Below are 17,430 nucleotides of genomic sequence, written 5' to 3' on the forward strand. Positions count from 1 at the left end.
ATGCGTTTTAATTTATTTTTTTCTTATTAATTAGTGTCACGCTAATACCTCTAGATACAGATGCTGATAATATCTTGCATCCCTTGTTTGCTCATCTACTAGCTACAGTATGGTAGTTGAGCTCTTGGCCTGTGGCGATTGTTATGCGACTCAGTCTGCGAGTTGCTCTGCTCTCCCCCGTCTGTCCTAACTGAGGAGTCCTTCCAGTCAAACCAGCACTCAACAGTGATGCTAGCACCAAAGGTATGCTTCCCATTTTCTTCAAATGCAGAATTATGACCTAATGAAGAAAAGCAGTTAAAAAGTTGTGCCAACTCCTGCTGATCTTGTCTGTGTCGTTATGTACAACTAATGTGGTGAATTTTCAATCATGTCAGGTCCAATACAGCGTGTGATGGTGGCAGATGCACTTGAGATAATGACATCAAGTGTCTTAGCACTTTACAGAATATTAGTATAAAAGCTGCCCTAGTATATAAGGTGCTGCCAGCTTTCTAAATTAAAAAATAAGTAGTAAAAGTGCAGGTTATACACTGGATCTTACAGTATTAAACATACAGAGCAGAATTTAGTAATAATGTACGCGTATACTGGACAATATGGCAATTTGCAACTGGGATTATGATATAATATATAAATTATATTATGAGTCTTCTTGCTCGGTTATCAAGGAAAGTGCTGAGAATAATGATAGCTATGAAGTCTGTATTTCTCTACTGCAGCCTTTTATGCAATTATGTTTCTGCACAGCCTGACATCCCAATTGTGAATATGATTAGATAAACTGTACAGCACTAACTGAAAACAGAAATGTCTACTGAGGAAGGCAGAAGTTAACTTCTGCTTTAATAAACAGTGGTGAGAAGTGCTCTGTGGCAATGTCAGTACAAAAATCAGCAACTGTGGACAGAGACACTCATCGAAAAATGCAGCAGTAGACCAGCAACTCCTATCTTCTGCAAACTAAAACAACTGCTTTTATTAACAATAGTTGGGTTTCCATTACAGTTTTTCACAAAATAAAAGCGATATTTCTTACATTTCCATTAAGTACAATTGCACTTTGAATGCATTTCCATTGAAGGGAGTTTTGGGCATAGGTCTTGCAATTCTCCTAAAATTTCATCTCGCGTGAATCTGCTGCAGGGAAGCTTGACGCTAAAAACCTGTTGCGTGTTGGTACGGTTTTGGTTACATCTATGGTGGTTGTCTTGATCATTTTGGACAAAAGACGAAGGCAACAGATGATAGTTCAGAGGTAAAGCCCGTATGTATGGCAAAAGCCATGCATAAAGGTATAAGTAAGATGTTAAGAAAAGTCCCGTCTCTTCTTCTGCCCACACGTACTGCACAATGTTGTATCAGAGTGGCTTGTCATGTGACACCGTACGTCACGTCCCGTGACTTGTAAATGCAGAAACAATGTTTCCATTACACTTTTGTGATATATTTCTATATCAAAACGCCTGAAAAACCTCCTCATGAAAGCGTTAAAACTTTTTAGTGATATTTTAATGTTTTTTTTTTGAAATTCCAGTTTTTTATTGCGCTATTTAGATTTTGCGCATTTCCAAGTGTAATGGAAACCCACCTATTGTCTATTTAGAGAAAACTCTAAGGAGAGAGATGTGACAGCTGTTTTTGGCTTTAAAACGGTCCTTCTCATTGGGGATCATTTCTATAAGGTTATCAGATACTTTTACATATTTTCATCTGGCCCATTTGCCCTCAAGATTTAAGTCATAGCTATAATGACCTGTTACACTGCTGCTTGTTGAAGCAAACCATGTCATTGAGATCTCCAGGCTCAGGGCTGAAAATACCAGAAATCTCCTTTAAAAGTCATTAAAAAGTATAAAACAGAACTTGTCAAAAAAGATAACTGTTTTATGACAGAAAAGATTACTATCTTTCTTTTCAACAAGGAAAGTAAAAGGCCAGAAATTATTTAAAGTGAACAATTCCTGCATTATTTGAGCTTTTGCAATTTGTTTTGTTTCTTTATGACTCCTTTTACATGTATGTACCACAACTGAAGATTATTCTCAAAGTCTCATTCGCTCCCATTCAATTCCCAACACCACACATGTCCCGAGACTTTTGGCTAAAGAGAAATCGGGATGAAACGTGTGAGTGAGAGGCCGACAGTGGAGTCCTGGGAAGTTAAATCAGGACTTCTTAAATGGCTACCATGTTTTCCTCTCAAGTGAGAGATCCCGTTGAAACGCTGGGACCTAATAAATCTCAGAATTATTGAAAATGAAACTTCTCAACAACGCAGCTCTAACTGGAAACCCTGTCAAGCTGTTTCAAACTGAAATGTGAAATCAGAGCGACAAAAACACTGTGAAATCCAGAAAAGGAGAAAAACTCAAAACATGCAGGAACTGCCTTGACTGGTAGTTTTTATATTCATTCTTTTAATCCCTCTAAATCTGGCAAAGCAAACAAAAAAACAGACTTCATGCAAAAGCGGAATTTTGATTTTTAATGGTTTTCCTAGATGACAGTAGCTTCTACTTCAGTAGAGTGTGTGTGAATGTGTGAAAGCTTGTGTGTACCTTGGGTGTCGGGCATGAGGCGGTGGAAAGGCGGGAAGTCGCCTGTGTTGCCCGCGGTGACTCGGAGGGGGTGGAGCTTAAAGAGGCCGAATCTCGAGGAAGCACCTGAACGCCTCGGGAAATGATAGAGTCCGGGATCTACACACACACACACGCACACACAGACAAATACACACACACTTAATGCTAAACAGAGAATTAGAGTTAAAGTTATATATTGTGTTATAGCTCTCGAAAATCTTTTAACATCGTATATCTCTAAATAAATTCTCTACAAGAAACGTAGAGAAGAAAAACAATCGCTATTGCTGCATGTTGCAGGCCAATAAGCCAATTCAGTTTATTCTGACAGGATACAATGACTTGCTTGAGCTAGCAATCTAGTCACACATGAATGGCGAGCAAATTTTATTTGCTACCATTATCGATAACTGATGCTCTCGACTGCTGCATTTGTCTGTCATGCATTTGTAAAAATAACTTTTTATCCTACCCAATAAGAAAAATCTGTCATTACAGATTAATCTTCACTGGTAAAATAATACAAAAAATAAAAGATACTCAAGTTTGAACTTCTTGGAGAACATGCGTCTGTAAACTGAGTTGCAGGTCATCAGTTGAAGTATGGGCTTTATTTCCCTCCACTTGTGTGTAACTGTTCCCTACTCCCTCTCCCTCACTTGTGCTCCTGAGCACTAGGTCACTGTTTTTGCAGAGTACAGCAGGCTGGCAGTGCCACTTTTTAACAGCTTTTCTCCTTCTTTATTTCAAAAACATACATTTAAAGAAAACAGTGATATTATGTAATGTTAAACAGATAAACCACTTGGGAGCGTGAGCAAACTTGTTATAAGACTTCTTAATTCAAGAAACGTGACCAGCGGACCTGGGCTGCACATCTCATTGTTGATGCAGGGGGCCTGTACCAAAAGAAGTTGTTCTGAAGTAGAAGAAAGGAACAAAAACTGAGAAAAATAGACCAAAAACTTCCGAAGAACATGTGATCCTAACAACCCAGGAAATGCCCTCTTAGCCACACCCCCAGAGGAAATGACTCTGCTAATGGCTGTCGGGTGACCACACAGCTCATTTGCATGGCAATAGTCAGCCTAGGCTATATACTCTGACTCTTCCCCAGCCACTTTAGATAAATATAAAAATATCATTACAACTAGTGATCGTTATTGTATCCATGACCCTTACTATGATTTAAACCTCTTAAAGATTTTACATGATCAACATTGCTTCTTAGATGATCCGTTTAGAAAAGATGTTTCATGTTGATGATGTATTGTCATTTCATGCAGACCAAAAGACACTGGGCCTCATTCACCAACAGTTTTAAAGAGGAAATTTGTTCTTAAGACCTTCTTAATGCCGGCTCAGGCTACTGTGTGCGAGTTCACCAGTCAGTGGGTTGAAGACAGTGAATCATGGCTACAGTCATGGACGAAGTATTGGCACCACTGGAATGTTTTTCAGAAAATACACCATTTCTCCCAAATTGTTGCAATTACAAATGATTTTGGTATACACATGTTTATTTCCTTTATGTTCATTGGAACAGCACAAAAAAGCAGAAGAAAAGAAGCCAAAATCGACATAATTTTACACAAAACTCAAAAAATGGACTTGGGTCTTGGTTGTGGATGCGCTATTAATTACGTCACACTATAAGACCATGAGTCATCCTCAACGTACATAATCCAGCCCGACATTTGAGGATGAGCTCCAACGTTAGAGTCAGGCCAAAATCTGCATGAATTCTGAGTCAGCCTTTGTGCACGTTTTGCGAAGATTCTGATATTCAACAGTTTTCTTGTCTCCGATTTGTTTTTCTTTAAGAATAAAATCTACGAACAGAGCATTGGAGCCCATGTTTTAGTGTTGATATGACAGAATAAAATTTTTAATTTGGCACATATCAGCACTCACATAAGCAAGATTAAGAATGACACTATAAAAACATTTCTTAATTCTGTTTAACTGTATTTTTTTTTATCGATTTAACATTTTTAACATGCAGTGTTTGATCTTGACTGCATAATGTTAGAATGTGAATCTGAATTTAGCACGTGAGGAGTTTTATCATTAGACATTTATTTAAAACAATAAAAAACAAACAATAAAACATTTGAACACTGAATCCACTTTAGAACTACTAAAGTATTTCAGAGTACTGTAATTGTTTTACAGTTCATTTCAATTTATTTGTTACTGATAAATGCTTCTTTCTCCTCTCAATCCCATATGCTTTCTGTGTTTGCACACTGTCCTGCTGTCTCATGCCCTTATATGGGCATATAAGGGGTGTTTCCCTATACTAATTAGGAGAAACGAGCAAGTGCTTCCAGTTTACGAGCACCTTGCATTCATCAACTTAAGAATACAGGTGCCAGTAATTCAGCAGTTTAAGAACGTCTCATGAATGTCATGGACGTTTCTCTAAGAAACTTTCTTAAGAACAAATCTGAGAAAAATCTTAGGAAGATATTGGTGAATGAGGCTCTGTTGGTTTTGGCTAGCCTGCTTCTCTACATTCAAACCCACCAACCTCTCATTCATGTAGCCAAATACAAGATAAAGCTTGCCAACTATTCACGCATGAAACGACAGAGAAAGATAGTCTGAAAATTATTTTACTGTTTGCATGCTACTGTTGTAAGTTTCCTCCCAGACTTGAAGCAAATAAGATGGTTGTGTACATGTAAAAATAAAGTTCCAGTTTGTGTTCAACCTTAAAAAGTCTTTTCAAGCTCGCTAATACAAAGTTTCAGAGCAGAGCAAATTAAGAAAACTACCATCCATGTTTACAGAAGGATGACAGGGATAAAGTGACTAGTGAGAGGAGGGGAGGCTGTGTGGAGTGTCTCACCTGTGGTTCATGGGTACAGGAGCATGTGAAATGAGTGGGAGGGGCAGGTGTGTCTCCAGGCAGGTAGGGACCGCCCTTAGCCATGACCACAGCATGGCTCGTCTGATGACATATGTTCAGGCATGCAGGTGCACACAAACACACAGAGACACATTTCACAGTGACAAACAGGTGAATGACATGAAATGGAGAGCTTCATAATGGACAATGAATGATAAAACACAACAGGTAATGTTTTACTTAAAAGACAAGATTAAAAAAATTGAAAGTAGAAAAAACCCTTTCAATCTTAAATTTGGGTCCATCAGACAACCCTCAAATTCCACATACTCCATCTGCACATTGTGCACCTCATGTTCAAAACGTTCCCTTTCTCATCAAAATTTTGGTTTCAACAGAACGCACAAATATCCGCCTCCAATGCGTGCAAGCAGTGCCACTCCCCTCTGCTCCACTTGAGATACAAGCTAAGTCTATTTTCAGTGCAGGTCACTTTCCGCATGAGCAGACTGACTCAAACAGGAACAAGAATGCACAGAGGATCTGGTCAGCTTCAAAATACATTCAAATCGGACTAAACCACACATTTTTTCAAGGAAACATAAACCTTTCAACTCTCTTATGTACTCACCCATGGCAGGAGCAAAAAAATCAGGGAAAAATAAAGAGTTGGACAGCAAATCCACCGCCATTTAAATACAACACTAAGGATGGATTCTGTTGTTATAACTAATACAACTTATAATTACTGTGTGCACTCACAGTTCTCTGTGATGCTGTGATCTCTTGTCTTCAATCGTTTAAGTGGGCAAGGACACAAACAGTCAATGGCTGTGTTTACATGGACTTGAGTATCCCGGTTTCTCTTTGTACATGTAAAACCGGGATATAACAGTATCCCGGTTTTGAGAAACCCGGTGTTGCTATCTGGAGAACTCCAGAAGAAAACTGGATACTGTGCCATGTGTACACCGTATCCCGTTCTCTGAAAGCTGTATAGACGACCTGTGCAGGCGCAACTTTGATTTAACCTCATTTAACTTTAGATACTTAGAAATACTGTGTCTGTGTGGCAGAGGAACAGCTGATTCACTGCCCAGAGAGAGTGACAGCTGAGTGGCTGTGTCTGCAGCGGATCAGTCTGTGAACTGAGGCAGTTTTGTGTCAAAATGCACTCATATTTAGGTAAAACATGGACAAAGCAGTTCAATTTTTCTGCCATGAATGAGTGTAGTTTACTGTGGAGACAGAGAATGACTGCTCACGCCACGAGTTACTGGGAATAAGAGCTCTGTGAGCTGAAGATGGAAACACGGCACTCGGTCAGCATCCCGCATGGTCCGTCAATGCCTCACAGACCTGAAATTTAGAAGCAATGACTTTTCAAGTGTAATTTTCAAGGTAAAAGTGTAATCTTTTTCAAGGCCTACTTTGAGCTGCCCCTGTTACACATGCTTTTATTTTGAAGTTGTTTCCAGGACAGTTATTTAGTGAAGTAAGTCGACGGCAAGATGCTTCACTCTTTCTTGGCATCTCTGCCAAACTTTCAAAGTGTTTAGTAATAATAATTCTAATCACCTTATAGTCATAATAATTTGAAATATCAAGTTACATTAAGCTTATTCATTTGCTTGCCATCCTCTCAGTCTCTTTTCTGCACTTGCTTTATTACCTGTCAGCACACATTCTTAATATGAACGAGGTAAATTTTGTTTTCTCCCACTGTTGGAACGAGCAGGATACCATTTCTGCAACGTGATGTTGGAATTTAATAGTGTTAAACACAAAAATAATGGACAGTGATCTAATTTTTTTCAAATTGCAAACTTTGTGTTGTAAAATAACATCACAGATTCCTGCACAGATATGAGTCAGTGATCAGAAACCTAGCTAACCACTAGTTTTTCTCATGTATGTTGGATTTGAATAACCAGGTTTCTCTGTGCGCATGTAAACACAGTATCCTGAATATAATAAAAACCGGGATATGACTCATAACCGGGATACTCACATCCATGTAAACACAGTCATTCAGAGTAAAAACTATGGAAGGAACGGAACAATGCAGAGTATGTAGAATTTGAGTGCTACCCTCTCTAAATGGCTTGAATTGTTTCTGTTTCAAAATATATATACATTTTTTAAATCTCAGTAGTAAGTAAGTCACTATGACTTTGTGATCTTATAAATATACAATTTTCTATCTGAAATTTAAACTTTTTGGATCACAAACGACATTATTTCCCAAAATCATGACTCTCTGTTTTATAAATACAACCTCCTATCTCATGTTTGTTTTAAAGATATGGGCATACAGTGTATTCAGAAAGTATTCAGACCCCCTTCACTTTTTCAATTTTGTTATATTCAGCCTGATCCTACAGTTGAAAAAAAACATTTTTATTTTCATCAATCTACACTCAGAACCCCATCATGACAAAATGAATACATCATCTTAGATATTTTTGCAAATTTATGAAAAATAAAAATAGAAATACCACACTGTTATAAGTATTGAGACCCTTTGCAAAACACTTAAATGTGGCTTAGTTGCCTCCCGTTTGTCCAAATCATTGCTGGGATGTTTCTACACCTTGATTGAGTCCACCTGTTGAAAACTAAATTGATTGGACATGATTTGGAAAGGTACACACCTCTCTACAGAAGGCCTCAAAGCTGACAATGCATATCAGAGCAAAAACCATGAGGTCAAAGGAACTGCCTTCAGAGCTCAGGGACAGGATTGTTGCGAGGCACTGGAAAATTCCCAGTGGCCTCCATAATCCTCCAATGGAAGAAGTTTGGCACAACCAGGACTCTTCCAAGAGCTGGTCCTTCAGCCAAACTGAGCAATCAGGGGGAGATGGGCCTTAGTTAGAATAATGACCAAAAAAACCTGATAGCCACTCTGACTGAGCTGCAGAGATCCTGTGTGGAGATGGGACAAAGTTCCAGAAGGACAACCATCCTCGCAGCCCTCCACCAATCTGGGCTTAAAGCATGTTTGGACCTTCTGAGCTGATAAGGACATTTTGCTTTATTTTTTAAAATACATCTGTTGATAGAGATGGTACATGTGTTCCTAGTGTAATTTACCATCAGCTGCTGTTACTGACTGATCAAAAAGGTGAAAAAGAAAAATCCTATTGATGTGTGAGGCTACAGGGGTCACACGGATCATTAAACTTTTATCTATCAAGTTTCCAGAAGCAGCCCTGGTCCCTTCTGGTTACCTTGGCAGCGATAGCGGCTGCGGTGATGTGGGAGGAGCCATGCTGGTGATGGTGGTGGTTGTGCCCGTGGCGGCCTCTCCTCCGGTCCTCCTCCTCCTCCTCCTCTTCCTCGCACTGGGTGCCGCGCTCCATGGTGTGCGTGTTGGAGTGCGCGTTGCCGTGAGTGTTACCAATGAGAGAGGAAGGAGAGGGCAGTTGCTCCAGGGCGGCGTGCGTGGATTTAACCCTAACTGTGGCCTCACGGAGCAGGTCGATGGCATGAGGCAGAGCAGGCAGGATGAACTGGAAACACTCCTGGAGAAACAACACCACACAACACTTTAAAACACTTTAGCAATTAAACCAACAGTTAAAGTGATGTTAGCACACAAATGTAAACATAAAATAAAGACATAAAGTCATAAATGACAATAAATACAATTCAACAGAGAGCAAAGTCATAAAAGTTACCTGAGAACCCTTCTTGCTCCCAGGCAGGTTGATGATCAGAGTTTTTCCACGGATCCCGCACACTGGCCTGGAGATGAATAAGCAGGATAAAGGAGATTAGAGCAGGAGAGGATACCTCTGTCGTTAATCTGGTTAGAACAAACCTGATTAAGAGATTATTGTAGCGCTGCACCACCTGCTGTAGACAGCATGTGTGACTGACTGTGATCAGAGTTGTGAAAATGTTTAATCCTCACCTGGACAGCATGCCCAGAGGTGTAACGTTGAGTGATCCCATCAGCATGGCCAAAGCCATACCTGGAGCCTCCCGCTCGATCACCTCTCGGGTGGCCTACCACAGGAACACCAGCCTCAGTTAGTTATGTCATATGTGTTTTAAGGTGCTTCCTTTTTAACTCATTCACTTTAACTAGTTTGTACCTCAGGCGTAACATCTCGTGGTGCAAAGCCAGTTCCTCCAGTTGTGAGAATGAGATTCAGCTCCAGATCATCACACCACTCCAACAGAGTATCCTGCACACAAACAAACACACAAACAAACACATTAGCTGGAGGCTAAAGTGATGGTTTCCACTAGTTAGCTTTGTGAATAGAGCATGGCTGATATGGGACTTTCTAAACTGAAATATTACTATCCAGTATGATGGTCAATACAGTGAATTTGGACATTTTCGTAAAGGTAAAAATCAGGGTTCAGAATTAATGCCCCCTTCAAGTACCAAATCTGGGCAGATTTTCCATTTGCAGAGTAGATTTCAGAGAGCTATCACATTTCAGGTTGAAGTTTGTATATAAAAAAAGCTAAAAAAGTTTTTATCAGGCAATTGCATGTTTTTTCTTGTGCTTCACTGCAGTCTGCATGTTGGAGCTGCTGGCTCACACCAACTAACACTTAAACATACTATTTTCTTTTAACTTCAGTGTTTTCATCAACATTATTTTAGTTTTGACTGCTGGTCTGTTAATTTACATATGGCCCAAAAGGGACAGAAAAAGTAAGGATCATAACATTTTAAAATATATATTAAAATAGGCTACTCTTCACAACTCATTTGATTTATTTAAATCTGATATTTTGATCCATATTATGAAATAAAATTACCACTGTTTAAAGTCTTGACTAATAAAATCAGGCCAATTTAAGCTGGACTGCAAGCCGTGATGATATGTTGGCTCACACGGAACACATGACCATCGTGCACTTATGTGCTCACATAGCACAGTCTGATGGTTGTGACCTCAGTGCTCACACTGTTTGAGGGAATTCAGGACAGACTGTGACAAGCCTGTGACTTTGAAAAGTCTCACACACAGAGGTTGAAGTCATATATATACTGTCTCATTTTTATGTTTTAAATAGGTACAAACAGCATCGCCTGCAAACACAACTAGCAGCTAAATAACAAATATTCTGTGTCAGCTGGAGGTCTGCAGGTAGGCTGATTTCCTGCTAATTTATTTACTTTATTATAGTCAGGGAAGGTACATCAAAAAGACATTTTTGCTGCTGCTGTGATTAGGGCTGAACGATTTGCAAAAATATCTAATTGCGATATTTCCCCCCAATATTGCGATTTAATATGCTATTATTATTAGGTTCCTCATTCATTTGATATTATAACCTACATCGAGTCAGGAACACTCTCATAATATATTTACCTTTTTATTGCAGAATGGATCTGTGGTTTCACTGAGCAGAGAAGGCTCTGCTCAAAAGATGCTCCCTGGGTTAGTCAGCTGGATTTGACTTTTCAGGGAGTGCAGAGATAGAAACCCCTATATTGATATATGCATTTATTAAAATGTGTATTGAAAACAATGAAATTATTTCAGAAGCAACTGATCCATAGTAGCATGAATTGGGGCTGGACGATTTGCAAAAATAACCTTATTGCAATTTTATCCCAAATGTTGTGATTGCGATTTGATATGCAATTATTCCTCATCTTATGTATTTTTCAACAAGCACAAGCAATAAATCATTCTATATTATAAACAAACACTATATTAGACAAAACTAGGGCTGAACAATTTTGAAAAAGTCATACTGTAATGATTTTCACTCTTATTGCAAATTGGATATGAATTATTGTATTGAAGGGAATGATAATTTCTGTCATTCTCATATTAAATCAGAAAAATGTACAAAAATAAATAAACTAGTATTTTTTTGTAGACTATTCTAAAAAAATGAGTCTAAAAAAGTTTTAAACTGGTATTTTGACTCAAATTTGAGGTTGAAAAAATATTGCAACTGAAAACTGCAGCAGGCCATATTGCGATTTAATCTTATTTTCGATTAATTGCCCAGCCCTAGCATGAATCTGAATATGAAGGTGCAACTAGCTTTAAGCTATAAAGGAGGTGGCTGGGGTGGGGGAGGTGAAGCCGTCCACCAGCTGATCGCAGCTGGGGGTATGACTTTCATGGACAAACGCTAAGCTTCATCAATTTTAGATAGAATTAACTAATATTTTTTATTTCATATTGCAAATTTGATGTCATTTGCTTTATTGACGGGCATAATCATTTTTTATGTCACTCGTTTTGATCAAGAAAAACATACATAAAACAAGAAAAAGAGCATTTTTGTAAACCCTTATAACAAATTTGACACTTGAATGTTTGCATAATGTGCAAAACATCTCTGCAGCTGCAAAGAAAAGGATTTATTTAACTTCTATTTTGACACATTTTAAGTCAAATAAATATTGCAACTTGTGAGATTTGTAAATTGCAGCAGGCCATATTGTGATTTTATCTAATTTGCGTAGTTGCCTAGTTATGATGCTGTCTGAAGGTTTACGAAGTAAAAAACTCCCTAAAGTTAAAGAATCTGCTTGCAGTTCTGCAAACATTGTGGGAGTATGTTCAGTTATACGACCAGAACGACCAGGACACAATCATCCATGTCAGAATTTTATCTAGTCGTCAGCAGTCATGTCCCTCTGTACACTGCATCCATAGTCATGCTGAAAGCCGGCCTTACTTAAAAGTGTAACTCAAAATTTGTGTCTAAAAGCTGAAAATGGTAGTGTATGCCCAGCTGGACTCAGTCAGACTCAAAAGGCTTGAGTCGCTACGGAACTGGTTGAGTTGGTCCACCACATTTACTTAATGTTAGAGGTTTAAGTAGATAATGTATTGGAGATATGTAACTTATAGAAAGGATACAAACATGTGTTCACTTATATATGCACTTAAGTGCAAAATCCAAATCAGGGAATCACCATACCTGGGACAAATAACAGATAATTCAATATTCTTGCATGAAATATCAAAATTGAGGTGTTTTGTTTCTAAGTTTTTTAAATTTTTAATTTTGTGAGCCAGCCATACAGTTTTAGATAGTTTTTATTTTTTGTAAAAGCCTGATCTTTATTTTAATTTCAGTTAACTAAAACAATTTTCACAACTTAGTTTAAGTGAACTATAATAACTGAGCTCTGCCCTAACGTAGGACTACCCGACTTTGACAAGCATGATATTCTGATTATTTCTATAAATACTGAAACCCCAGTTATTAGTCACAATAAATTTATTCTCTATTTTTTTCTTCAATAATTATTGTGTAGTTGAAAATCCTGCTACTTAACTATTTATTGGCAACTGTATCATATTGACAGCAAGTGATCTCAAATGAAAGCCACGTACCTTGATTTCATCGATCTCATCTGGAACGATCTTGTAGGCTGAGATGACTCCTCCCAGGCTGCAGGAGGCAACAAACAAACAGGAAGTGAGAAGTAAGGCTTCCTGTAGAACTGTTCCAAAGAATTAGACCATCTAAATCACATCTGTGGTGCATACAAGGCAAACCAGCGTTTTTCCATCAAATCAAATATGAGCTTTTATTTTTCATGAAATAGAACGATGTCTCCGTTTCAACATCTGATATGTAGTTTATGTTGTACCATGAAAAAAATATGGGTTTATGAGATTTGCATATGTTTGTATGTTTTTATATTATGCCCCAACATATTTTAAATTAGGGGTGCACCCTCTGGCTTTGTTTTCACTCTCCCTAGTCTTACCTAATTTCCTGTCTGATTAGCTCGGCATCACATGTGCGATAACCAATCGTAACAGAGCAATGACACATGATCAGTTCCAAATATTACTTATGGTCTCATGAACTACTTAAAACTGGTACCGATATTAACCAATATTAATCAGCCCTTTCATTAACATAGGCCTTGATGCCACCACAAAGAGACCAAGTTGGGACACAGAATCCAACCGACAAGGAAAACCATCAAGAAAGCTGTATATTCTTTCATTAAAATGTTGATATTTAGCATCAGTGCTTTATTAACTGTATCACACAAGTCAGGATGATACACTGCCAAGCTGGTATTTTCTCCCTCCCCTGAAAACTGTAGATGTGCGTAGACTCACAGTGAGGGGTCATGGACCAGGTCCTTGAGGTTGACTCCACTCCTGTCCTCTGCCAAGTTCCTGTAGCAGCTGTCACTGACTGAGGAGAGAGAGGAAAAAAACAGCTTAGATAGTAATCAATATGACAATGAAGTCATTACACACCAAGAAGAAAACTTAGGAAAGCAAACTAGGAAGTTGGAGTTTGCTAACTCAGTCTACATGTGTTTTTCAGATTTGGAGTAGGCTTATGACTAGGTCCCTGAGAAGGGTAATGGGGGGGGGGGGTTGTGGGGGTATTTGGTACCAGGGCCAGTACTATGAACCATCAGGTCCCTGCAACCAAAGTAAGAGCTGTGTCTGCATCGTCAGCTCAAAGTCAGACATGTTCCTGCCCTCCCAGGGTCCCCCTTGTCCCCGAGTCTGTTTGTGATCTTCAGGGAGAGGAGGGTTTTTGCAAATGATGTGGTTCTGTTAGCTTTTACAGCTGAAGACATCCATCAGACAATGAGCTGAGTGCAAAGCGACTGGGATGAGCGTAAGCACCTCAAGGTCTGAGGCCATGGTGCTCTGCCGGATAATGGTTGATCGCTACCCTCGGGTGGGGAGAATTCGAGACCTTGCCTCATAAAACCACAATTTAAAATTCTGTGTAATAATAATACTAGTAACAGTAGTTGTAAATAAATGAACTGCCATCAAAATGTCTCAGAGTTTCTGCTGTTTATGTAGAATACAACTGAATGACGGAAAAAGGCAAACAGACACAGCCTTTATAAGGTATCCACACCCTAATCCAGATGGTGATAATGCTCCTAACTAATGATGTACCACTGCATCAGTCTAACATCGGCCAACGGTTCTCCCTGTTAATGGTTATCTGTAACCTGACAATGACAGTAGCCAATGTGTTGCAAATGTGGGAAACAGATCTAAAGTGCATGCTGTTATGTTTGGAAAAAGGCAGAGGCTTTGAAAAAAACTCAGTGTGATTGGATGAATGTTCTGTGCGTCACATCTCTACAGGCCAAGGAATAACTCAAAACATGGCGACTAAAGACATGTAAGTACTCGACTTTTGTCGTTTTTGAAAAGAAAACAACTCAATACTGTTTTTTGTTTCTCTTTTAACAAAGAAATGTCTTCTGATAAAACTGGCGCTTAAGCAGCATCCACGCTAAGCTCTTCCGCCAATTGTGCCAATTGTTTGCGTCATGACTCTGCTGTGCCTGAAATTACTGCCCCTCATCGCTGATTGGTCCTGTCACTTTCTAACCGTGCCCAAACGGTTCAGCTGGGAGCTTTGTGAGATGGATTTGCCAGTGAGAAACAAGGAAACAGGTGTATCCATCTGCTTTGCAAGGTTAGCTAAAATATGACAAAAGTAATGAAAGACGATGGTCTGGAAAGTTTTAGATGCCTGGCGCAACACCTCAAGCTGGCTGTTGCTTTTGCAGTGTGCTGCAACTTGTATGTGGTTTCATTTGGCCAAAAACTAGTGGGACACTTTAAACGCTCTCCTGTTGCTACTTCATACCTGCAGTTTGTAACCTTGCAAAGCAGATGGATTTGCCAATTCCCATGTTTCTTACTGGCAAATTCATCTCGCAGGTAGGGCCCAGTTAGAAAGTGACAGGACCAATCATTGACAAGAGGCGGTACTTTTGGGCGCGGTGGAGTTGTGACATAAGCAAGCAGCAACAAGAGGCCGGTGCAATTATGGCAGAAGACATTAGCGTGGATGCTGCTAGAGCACCAGTTTTATCAGAACTTGACAACATTTCTTCGTTAAAAGAGGAAAAAAGAACAGCAGTGAATTGTTTTCCTTTCGAAAATGACAAAAGTGAGCTCAACCCTCGACAGCCTACACACCACTTTATTTCCATTTACTACTTTAGAAAACTGCCGTACTTCGGCCGTCCTGCTACACACTAACTGCTAAGCCACAGCTGAGCTTCTCATGTTTACATCTGGTAAAGTGCCAGAGAGCCATTAACTGAAGCTACTGTGCCCTCAAGTGGTTGGAGGCTAATTACAGTTTAAAGGGGACATAAGCAAAAAAAAAAAAAAAAAAAAAAAAAAAAAAATTTTAAGGCTTTTCTCACAAAAATATGTGCCCCTGGCCTGTTCACAATCCCCTCAAATACCAGACAAACACACTCCCCTTCTCCACCTTTCTGAAAATGTGTGCTAAAACAACCCGTTCTCAGATTTTCCCCCCTGATGTCATGTGGGGAGTTAGCCCCGCCCTGAGGTTCGGTTGGCCCTCACAGTTTGGAAGAAAGTTCCGCCCTCCTACAGCCGTGAAGCCACATCCATTTCCTGAGATGGGCGAGGTCAGACAGCTCAGTAACATTTAAAACTACAGACACAGAAACAGCTCGTACTGAGCAGGGCTGAAACAGAGGGGTTTTTAGACATGCAAAAATCCAATTCTAGAGTTTTTTTTTTTAAGCAACAGACTTCATAGGCATGTTTTGGGGACCTCTGATACCAACATAAACTTGTCTTAAAAGAGTAAAATATGTCCCCTTTAAAAGAGCATTACAGACCAGGATTTCAAGCCTGTGTTTACAAAAAATGATAGGTAATTAGTCCGGTGCTGGCTAATTTGATCAGCGATTTAAACCATTTTACTGATTAACTGCATGCATCCCTATTACAACCCTCCTCAAAATATAACATTCAGCCTTTCAGCCACTTCAGCTGCTGGCAATATACTGGAGCAATTCCATTTTCTGTACTTTTTATTGGTTTTGACCTCAAACCCTTTACAATAAGGGATCAGGTTTTAAAAGCATTACTTTATTGTGAAAAGCAGCAATATCTCTGCTCATTCATGGTTTAAGTTTAAAAATATGAATAGCTGTAGTAAAGACATTGAGACTGTCTTGATCCACTTCTAAAAGGATGCGCTGACAGTGATTATAAAAGCCTGCCGAGTGTGTTTAACCTTTCTTTAATCAGTTACAACTCAGACTCTGCTTGAATGTTTCCCTGCCTCGAAGTTTAAAGGAGTAGTTTGGCACTTTCTGAATAATCCTTTTTTTCTCTCTTGCCCTGAATTGGATGAGAATGAAACCACTCATGTCAGTAGAGATAACATGAAACTACACGTCTGTTCAGCCTTAATGCTAAAATACGCAGAGATTTGATTAAATGGATGAAAATGAGTGGTATCTTGTCATTATTTGGCTGCCTATTGCTACAAATATGTCAGATTTTCCTTAAAGCCAGTGTTAAAAGGCAATTTAGAAAGTTTAGCTGATTTCTTTGTTTCCTTAAATATGAAAATAAAAGCACAGCTTATCTTTAAACCACAGTACGCCAAGTTCAAGGGCACAAACATTTAGAGATCATTCTGGCTGTTCACTCTGGTCTTTAGGTAAAAGTTTATGTGTACTTTTAAGCCACAATTTCTTGTAATCAGGTGAAAACAAAACATATAAAGCTTGAAATCAATATACACTTTAAAATGGATAAAATTCACTTTCATTTGGCATTTTGTAAAGACTATTGATCCATAAATTTACACAGTTACTGAGTAACACAGCATGTACAGTAAGTAATGCTTAGAAGTCTCCATCTGGTATAGAAAGTTTTGTTTTTTAGCTTCCTGAGCAAAGACACAACAACAGCAGCACATAAGCAAATGTCATTCTTGAATATATACATGTATAATGGCACTGTCCGCATTAACAGCAATTATATAATGTTCCTTAATCAATGCTTCTGCCAATCACATCAGTCTCATGCTTTATTGTCCCTGTTTGCACACGTGTGTGCTTCACTATGAGAAATCTATGAATGAAAACTGAACACTTTTCTATTTAGTAAATATGTCATATGCACTTTTATTGAACAGACAAAGGAGTGCTGCCAGTCTAAACTCACTGGAAGTGCCTAATGTTACAGAGGTGAGTTTTGTTAAAAC

At 38.9% G+C, this 17,430-nt stretch overlaps 1 protein-coding gene across 3 annotated transcripts in view; it reads right to left on the minus strand.

Annotated features, from left to right (window-relative positions):
- gphna (gephyrin a) overlaps window positions 1-17,430 on the minus strand; it is a 41,053-nt gene that overhangs the window by 17,139 nt on the left and 6,484 nt on the right. The window contains exons 2-9 of one of the 3 annotated variants that reach the window (XM_041813373.1): window positions 13,518-13,596; window positions 12,774-12,831; window positions 9,540-9,632; window positions 9,356-9,450; window positions 9,120-9,186; window positions 8,670-8,963; window positions 5,437-5,538; window positions 2,562-2,699 (exon numbers count right to left, since the gene is read on the minus strand). In XM_041813373.1, the coding sequence (XP_041669307.1) occupies window positions 2,562-2,699; window positions 5,437-5,538; window positions 8,670-8,963; window positions 9,120-9,186; window positions 9,356-9,450; window positions 9,540-9,632; window positions 12,774-12,831; window positions 13,518-13,596 (926 nt within the window). Of the gene's footprint in view, window positions 1-2,561; window positions 2,700-5,436; window positions 5,539-8,669; window positions 8,964-9,119; window positions 9,187-9,355; window positions 9,451-9,539; window positions 9,633-10,778; window positions 10,886-12,773; window positions 12,832-13,517; window positions 13,597-17,430 lie in introns of those variants that run through there. The other 2 variants (XM_041813371.1, XM_041813372.1) reach the window with 2 other exon arrangements.

Source organism: Cheilinus undulatus, linkage group 18, assembly GCF_018320785.1.
Source record: "Cheilinus undulatus linkage group 18, ASM1832078v1, whole genome shotgun sequence".
Lineage (NCBI taxonomy): Eukaryota > Metazoa > Chordata > Actinopteri > Labriformes > Labridae > Cheilinus > Cheilinus undulatus.